Below are 9,224 nucleotides of genomic sequence, written 5' to 3'. Positions count from 1 at the left end.
CCTCCCTCACACCCACCCGCCCCAAAATCTGACTTTCATATCATGGAAATATTGAGATACATGCAGACAATACAGTGAGGCTTATAACCACGTTCTGTCTGTCTGTGGAACTGGTTACTATGCTGCTCATCCCTTTCAACAGCAAATGTGCCGCATTATTATTTTTGCATATATTTTTTAAATAAAATCTCATGTTAAATTCTTATTTAATGCATATTCTATTCACGTCTAGTTAGTGACAGAAAGAAGAAAAAAAAGTACCAGATAGAAATACTATTTAGATTAAATACTAGTATTTAATCACATTATTCATATACACTGTTGTTCAAAATTGTGGGGTTGAAATTTTTTTTAAATGTTTTTTAAAGAAGTGTCTCTTATGCTCACCCAAGCTGCATTTATTTGATCAAAAATACAGTAAAAAGAATAATATTGTGAAATATTATTACAATTTAGAATAATTGTTTTCTATTTGAATATATTTTAAATTGTAATTTATTCCTGTGATCAAAGCTGAATTTTCAGCATCATTTCTCCAGTCTTCAGTGTCACATGATCTTCAGAAATCATTCTAATATGCTGATTTGCTGCTCAAGAAACATTTCTTATTATTATCAATATTGAACACATTTAATATTTTGTGGAAACTGTGATTTTTTTTTAATTCTTTGATGAATAGAAAGTTCAAAAGAACAGCATATGTTTGAAATAGAAAACTCTGTAACATTATAAATGTCTTTACTGTCACTTTTGATCAATTTTAATGAATCTTTGCTCAATAAAAGTATTAACTTCCTTAAAATGTAAAGTGACCAATCAATGTGCCATTTAAAGGTGTCAAAGTTTGGCACATTTAAACAGTATATTATATGCAATACAAATATATCTTATCTAGATTGTTATCTAAATCTATATTTTTACCCACAAACCTCTCAAACTTTGATAAATCTGGTGCTAACACTAGTAAAAAATAATAGTACTATGGGGTTTTTGTAAGATCTGCAAGCATGATCCTTCTCTGTTCCAGTGCTTCCTTTAACATCCTTCATATAATGTGTGCTCTCTTTCTTTCTTTCTTCTTAAAAGACCCATAAGATTAGTGGAGAAAGGCCTCGAGGGGCGTCAGAGTTAGGAAGGGTCCTCTGCGGCCAAACATTTGCTTCAGCTCAGCCAAATGAACCCATTAATATTTTAGATTAATGCAAATACCCACAAAAATGAGGAATAATTGCCTAAAATCAGAATTCAATTAATGTTTAACACAGACGAATCGTCTCTGTACAATACAAGAGGGAAATAGCGAAACCTCTGAGGATCTTTTCAATAAACCTGCGCTGATAGAACAACATCTCATGTGGGACAAGAAACTTCGCAAACGTAATACATGGTGCCATAAATGATCTGAACTCTCTAATGAAGGACTATCATTTCAATCAGACATCAGAGAGGAGAAAAAAAGTGTCCTGTTCCCAAAATACTGCTGTTTAAGATGATGGAATTGAGTTTTAGTGCGCCAGGGATTTCAATTCTATTTCGAAAAGCACTAACTAAGAATAAATGACCGACGATTTTCATCTAAAAGCCTAACTTGTGATGTATCATCATTAACAAATGTTGTGATGGTGATTCAGATATACCTAATCGTTTGAGGAAAATTCATTTGTGTAGGAACAATGTCCACTGCTCGCATAAAGCCAAATGAAGACGACTGCAAATAAACAAACTATTGACTGTCTGGGTTTCTTACAATCGGTGCTCTCTTGGCTCTGAAACAAATGCTGAATTTCCCCCATTTTACCCAGGGGACGACTGGCGACCGACAAACCGGCAATCTGGAGAGCATTTCTCTGCGATATTTCCTTTCCTTTCAGAGCTGGAGGAGAACACGCTGACACTGAGACATCTGTTGTTGTGTTAAAAACAAACCGGTGGTCCTTTTCCCTGATGCCTGACATGGTTAAGGTGTCCAAAGTTTCTAAAGCGTGCAATGGAACATGACAACAACAACATATTAAAAATATTAGCATGAGCCACTTGATTTAAATTCAGACATTTTCTGAAAAGGTCAGTGTTTGCTTGTGCAAAACTGGCTAACGCAATGCTACCAATAGTGGAAGTTCAAATAAATGTGATTTATAATAATATATAAAGACCAAGATAATGAGCAACTGTTTGTACTGAAGTCTTCAAATATCTCATTCACAGCCACATGCTCCGTTCAGTGTGTTTGAAATGGATACATAGCGCCCCTAGTGGTCAAGAGGCAGTTCAGCTCACAAAATAGCAGGGAGGTTTTGGACACTCCTCATTTTTTCACACATTTTGTAATCATTTTAATGAAATGAAATGAAATCTTTATTATATTTGAGCTGCTTCTTTGTCTATATTCCTGCTCTTCTCTCTCTAGGCATTCATAAACTAACTTCATGAGATTCTGGGATGATTTTCAACACTGTTGAAGGAGGGACATGGAAGCAAAACAGTCCAACATCTCAAAACTGACCAGTGGATGAAGAAAAGAATGGGTTTTCCTGTTTTGTCTTGCCTTAAGGGGAAAAATAAAATATCAGATTTTGTAACATAGGCATGTACAATTAATCTGTCTTCAAAACCAATTTCAAGCATTGAAGCCTTTAGGTCAGACAGTTTTTAGGATCTGGGAAACATAAAACATTTGACTTGTGGATCCTGCATCACTGTTGTGAGTTTTCCATTTCTGTATCAGCTTTTTTTAAACACAAACATCCTCGGCGAAAGCTGAAATTCCAGAAAGAATGTAAGAACTCTATTTGGTTGCGCACTGCATGTGAATTCAATCAAGCTCTTATTTCCAATAACCTTTTCAATATGGACATGCAGGTGGACAGAATGTCATGCAGAATGTGAAAGCTGCTCTAAATTCTAGTTGAGTGGACGTGAGCTCACAAACAGACAGAGGCTGTCAGGTTCACACACACACACACACATACACACCTCAGTGATGAGCTCCTCACATGATGTACAATACAGCTATAAAAAAGGGGAGAAAAAAACTAGATAGTGTAATGGTATGGCAGTATATTGTGTATTATTTTTTTATTTTTTTTTAGATATTCTTAAATTATATTTAACATTTATTAATATAAAATTGTAAAGAATATTGTACTATATACAGTGTTAATTACGTATTTTTAATATTACATTATTTATTAATGGTGTAAAGTACCTTTCATTTTATATTTTCAGTTTTCATTTTAATTTTAGTAATTTTGTCATTTAATTTTAGTGCTTTTGTCATTTTATTTTTTATTTTAAATATTTCTATATAGCTTTAATTGGTCTTTATTTAAGTTTTTTGCAATTTTGCTGTGCAAATAAATATTTTAAAAACTAAATAAAATGACAAATATTTTTGTAACTAGTAATTTTGTTTTTTATTATTATTATTATTAAATCTTTCTATACAGTTTACTTTTTTTTTTCTTTTTTTTTTTTAGTAATTTCTGTTGTGCAAATATATATATTAAAAAAAAACTAATACACATGACAAATATTTGTTTGTTTGTTTTTTAATATTGCTATATAGCTTTAATTTCATTTCAGTTTTAGCATTAGTCATTCACTTATTTCAATTAGCTGCCTCGGAAACATTTCTAATTTTCATTTAAGTTTTTAAGTTTCAGTGTGTCACAGACGTGTATTTTAGGTGTATTTTCGCCCCTGAACGCGATTGGACCAGTTTTGGCCTAGTTTTGAGTAGCACTTTGGAGGGCTTTGTTGTGAAAACCTGGCAACCCTGCTCCAGACTTTAGCGAACATACAGAGATTAAGAGCATCAACAGGTGCTGTTATAATAATAATAATATAAATGGAGGATAAGGGAAGGTAATGAGACCATATTTGTACCTCAGCAGTGGAGGGAGTTTTGTTTCTTGCGTGAGAGCACTGAATGAAGGACTGGGCTCGTCTGATATTATATTTCTGCAAAATAATCCCTCATTCAAACCTGAGCAAAGCCGATTTGAAATGAATGAAATGCAGCCAGTAAGAGTTTGAGCAGACGGTGTCACTGCTCTCTTAGTCTTAAATAAACCACTATGCAAGAGTTTAATGTATTAATTATATATTGATCGTTTAGTGTATCCTGTGTGAGAATATGAGCGTCAACTCATAGAAAACTCACCACTAATTTGTTTGTTGTCATGGAGGTTCTGCTTAAAACCACAAACACGTGACCTACAGCAATCCAACCTACACTGTTTAAGGCACGTTATTGAAATGTGTTCTGCATTTCCTGCATATGAAGTAAAGTATGTTAACCTGATGAATGTGTTGATTACATCCATTAACGTGATATGAAGACAAATTATATTTAGATTATCAAACCTTTTGCTTTTGCTATCAGGTCATCTCGTCTGAATCAGGAGAGAAATCTGCACAGATCAAGCGCTGTTTGCAAACCAAAACAGTTCTAAACAAATATGTAGGTTGGTTTTGATGTGAGAGAAAAACAGGACTTTTTCACTGGAGGAAGCTCGCTTAGTTTAACTTGTTGTACTAAAATAACTAAAACTAAAACTGAAATAATAATTTTAAAAAAATAATAAAAAATGACCATACAATAAAACTTAGAAAACTTACATTATATATATATATATATATATATATATATATATATATGTAATATCATTTATATCATATAATTTATATATGTACATTTGAAGTACAACACATCACTACCATAATGTAAGCACATAATATTTATTTATTTATTTATTTTGCATTATAATAATGATTCTGTTTAATTTTGGGGTTAAATATAGCCTGTACTGATAGCTGATAATTATTTTTGTTATGGCTGATAATCAATATGATGGCTGATACTATGGTCTATACAGTCTAAAGCTCCATGCTTTTAAATATTTTAAAGTAAAATCAGGAATAAAAGCATTAAAAATGTTAGAAATTATAAAAAAAAAAGTTTAATATTTTGATAAAAAAGCTTATATAACCAGCAAAAAAAAGAAACGTTTAACTGTTAAATTGACCAAAAACCAGACCTATGTAAAATATAGTGAATATACAGAAATACAGCAGGAAGTGAGCAGCTGTGAGTGTCAGAGGAAGTGAAGAGCACTCACGTCAAGGGTTTCTGATGGCAGATGATGAAGTCGGGTTTGCCTGCCTTGAGCACCATTCTAGCGTTGGCCTGGACCCAGATCCACACGCCAGTCTTACTCAAGAGCCTGAAGATGGAGAAACCGCTCTCTCCTGTTTTCATCACTGTAACACAGAGACACGAACCTCAGAACATCCAAGTACATGTGTTCAGAACAACGGTGCGCTAGAATGCGAGTGAAGTCTTACTGCGTAAGTGTTTGTCAGCGCAGTACATCATGTCAGCAGCGTGGATGAACTGATATCCAGATCCTCTCATGCACAGCTCCTGCTCAGTGTAACCCAGAACCACCTTCCCCCTGGAAGACACACGAACAAACAGTTAACAGTGACACATACCCTCCGTAATGAAGTCAGTGCGGATCCTCACCTGGTGTCCACGCCCACTGGCGTAAAATCCAGTTTGTGTTTGGTCTGGAAAAAGAGGGTCTTGGTCCTGATTTCTAGGAGAGCGGGGGGCTGAACAGGGGTGGCGATGGCAAACAGGGCGAGCTCTGAGAGACCCGATGCTTTGCCCTCTGTGGTCCGGTCTTGTCTGTGAATATATTTCAGCCGTCCCTGAAAATTGAGCGCCTGTGTGCACAAAAAAATGCTGTGTTCATTAAAGGCGAACCATTTTTTAATGACTTTATTTTGCATGTGTGTAGGGCCCTATGAAATGATTTCTTTCACCCAAATCCTGTTTTTTATTTTTCTCTAATCATTTTCTCTGGATTTTTTTCAGTTTTCGTTTTTCTGCACAAATTTCTACTAAATTATAGTAATCAAAAAGCATGTCTAATTAGCTGCCTAAATCATGAAATTAATACAATTTAACTATAATTTATTAAAATTTTTAGGGCCCTATGAAATCCATTTTATTTTTTTTCTAAATTGTGACCCTGGAGCACAAAACCAGTCTTAAGTCGCTGGGGTATATTTGTAGCAATAGCCAAAAATACATTGTATGGGTCAAATTTAAAAAAAATTCTTTTATGCCAAAAATCATTAGGATATTAATAATATTGCTATATAGCTTTAATTTCATTTCAGTTTTAGCATTAGTCATTCACTTATTTCAATTAGCTGCCTCGGAAACATTTCTAATTTTCATTTAAGTTTTTAAGTTTCAGTGTTTCATCTAATATTTTTATTTTATTTTAGCTTTGTTTCAGTTACCGAAAATGATTTTTAATAGTTTTAGTTAACAGTAACAACACTGTTATTTTATAATGTTGTTTGTGACTAATCACAAATGCAACAACAGCATTATTAAAGAAATAACATGTAACACCTTATAGCAACCACATAGCAATGCCCTATAGCAACCACCCAGAACACCGCAGTAACCAACTAGTGACACCCTAGCAATAAACCTTAGCAATCTTTCTATTTGTCTATCTATGCAGTCACATCACTCTCTCTATCTCTGCAGTACAGTGTGATTGATCCGATTGGAAGTGGGTGGGTTTTGTGATGTGAACCTGTGGATGAGGTCATTCCTGTACGGCTGTGACCTCCTGATCTCCATCACAGACAAAGCAGATTCAGCCCTTTATCACGCAGAGCAAATCCATTCAGCCCAAGACAATGTCCTTGACCATCCTACAGAGAGGAGCACAACATGCCTTGATTAAAAGCCACTGCGACAAACCAACCTGTGGACCACTACAGGATCATGACACATGCGCTATTTATGGAGTATATAGTATGTATACTGCGCATAGTATGCAAATGTCACGAGTACTTGCATACATATGTGCAAGACCTTTATTTATTTATTTATAGGCTATTGGACTGCCAAAATGTGTAACTGGAAGTCACTCACTGAATTAAACGTGCAACATAGTGTGGTCATGTGACAGCAACACATTAAAATTCTATTTGAAAGTTTGTATCTAATTTTTAAACAGCATGCTTGTATTCAATTGCACACTTATCTTGATTAATTTTCAGTGCGCGTGATAGTGTGCAACACGCATTTTCACCACTAGGTGATGCCATTGACCGTTGTATTGAATAATAAGAACCTGTTTAGCAGGATTTCACACTCTCCCAGCACTGAATGAAATACTTGTAGAACTGTGTGTCTAATAACAAACACATATGAACAGATCCATAAGTGTGAAACTGTGATTATTCAAGTTGCAGGCTTTATCTGAATCAGATATAGGCTACTAAACATGCAATGAGCTCCAGACCAGTGTTGCCAAGTCCGGGTTTTTCCAGCGGAATTGGGCTACTTTGACACTGATGCCGCGGGTTGAAGCGACCCCATTAACTTGATAATTAGCCCCTGGGATTCAAAAACCTGTCACAGACGTGTATTTTAGGTGTATTTTCGCCCCTGAACGCGATTGGACCAGTTTTGGCCTAGTTTTGAGTAGCACTTTGGAGGGTTTTGCTGTGAAAACCTGGCAACCCTGCTCCAGACTTTAGCGAACATACAGAGATTAAGAGCATCAACAGGTGCTGTTATAATAATAATAATATAAATGGAGGATAAGGGAAGGTAATGAGACCATATTTGTACCTCAGCAGTGGAGGGAGTTTTATGTTTCTTGCGTGAGAGCACTGAATGAAGGACGGGGCTCGTCTGATATTATATTTCTGCTAAATAATCCCTCATTCAAGCCTGAGCAAAGCCGATTTGAAATGAATGAAATGCAGCCAGTAAGAGTTTGAGCAGACGGTGTCACTGCTCTCTTAGTCTTAAATAAACCACTATGCAAGAGTTTAATGTATTAATTATATATTGATCGTTTAGTGTATCCTGTGTGAGAATATGAGCGTCAACTCATAGAAAACTCACCACTAATTTGTTTGTTGTCATGGAGGTTCTGCTTAAAACCACAAACACGTGACCTACAGCAATCCAACCTACACTGTTTAAGGCACGTTATTGAAATGTGTTCTGCATTTCCTGCATATGAAGTAAAGTATGTTAACCTGATGAATGTGTTGATTACATCCATTAACGTGATATGAAGACAAATTATATTTAGATTATCAAACCTTTTGCTTTTGCTATCAGGTCATCTCGTCTGAATCAGGAGAGAAATCTGCACAGCTTTCAGATGATGTATAAATCTCAATTTCGAGAAATTGACTCTTATGACTGGTTTTGTGGTCCAGGGTCACAATTCTGTTTTATTAAGTTTTTTTTTTTTTTTTTTTACAATAATAGGGCCCTATGAAATGTTTTATTTTTTCACAAATTCTGTCTGTTTATGGCTATGGCTATTTTCATGGCAAAATCAATGTATTTTAAAAGAAACAAACAGTAGTAACATACAGTAGTAATGAAAAACAACCAGTTCACTTCAGTATAACAAACATTAAGATTTTTCATTTCAAGATTCGATGAAAAAAAATGTAAGATAATTAAAATTTAAGATAATTTAAGATTATTTCTGGTGAAACATCTTTAAGAACACAGATTTTTTTTTTTTTTTTACATCAATTAGAGAACCTTCTGAGTGAAAGCATTGCCTACTGGCATGTTATCTGTTTAATTTAACAAATTTATAATAAAAATGGAGGTAATCAAATGAAGACATAAAACATTAACAATTTAAATAATCTTTAACATGTAATCAATTGAAAATTGAACTATTAAAATTAACATTTGATACACATTTGATTTATTCATCCAACATTTTCACGTGACCTACAGCAATCCAACCTACACTGTTTAAGGCACGTTATTGAAATGTGTTCTGCATTTCCTGCATATGAAGTAAAGTATGTTAACCTGATGAATGTGTTGATTACATCCATTAACGTGATATGAAGACAAATTATATTTAGATTATCAAACCTTTTGCTTTTGCTATCAGGTCATCTCGTCTGAATCAGGAGAGAAATCTGCACAGATCAAGCGCTGTTTGCAAACCAAAACAGTTCTAAACAAATATGTGGGTTGGTTTTGATGTGAGAGAAAAACAGGACTTTTTCACTGGAGGAAGCGTTATGGACTAGTATTTTGGCCAGAAGCACCGGTTAAGTTAAAACGTCATAATGATGGATTTGTTTCTTACAAACATGCAGCTTTTCACTTCACAAGACATTAACTGATGGACTGGAGT

The 9,224-nt window shown here is 34.5% G+C and overlaps 1 protein-coding gene across 1 annotated transcript in view; it reads right to left on the bottom strand.

Moving 5' to 3' along the window:
- LOC107706745 (aryl hydrocarbon receptor-like) overlaps nucleotides 1-9,224 on the bottom strand; it is a 26,013-nt gene that overhangs the window by 3,957 nt on the left and 12,832 nt on the right. The window contains exons 7-9 of the mRNA XM_016510549.1: nucleotides 5,528-5,730; nucleotides 5,347-5,456; nucleotides 5,121-5,262 (exon numbers count right to left, since the gene is read on the bottom strand). Of these exons, the coding sequence (XP_016366035.1) occupies nucleotides 5,121-5,262; nucleotides 5,347-5,456; nucleotides 5,528-5,730 (455 nt within the window). The remainder of the gene's footprint in view (nucleotides 1-5,120; nucleotides 5,263-5,346; nucleotides 5,457-5,527; nucleotides 5,731-9,224) is intronic.

This window comes from Sinocyclocheilus rhinocerous, unplaced genomic scaffold (genome assembly GCF_001515625.1).
Source record: "Sinocyclocheilus rhinocerous isolate Xijiao unplaced genomic scaffold, SAMN03320098_v1.1 scaffold864, whole genome shotgun sequence".
Classification (NCBI taxonomy): Eukaryota; Metazoa; Chordata; class Actinopteri; order Cypriniformes; family Cyprinidae; genus Sinocyclocheilus; species Sinocyclocheilus rhinocerous.
Note: the sequence above shows the minus strand (reverse complement) of the source record. Positions and strands in the feature narration are given on the sequence as shown.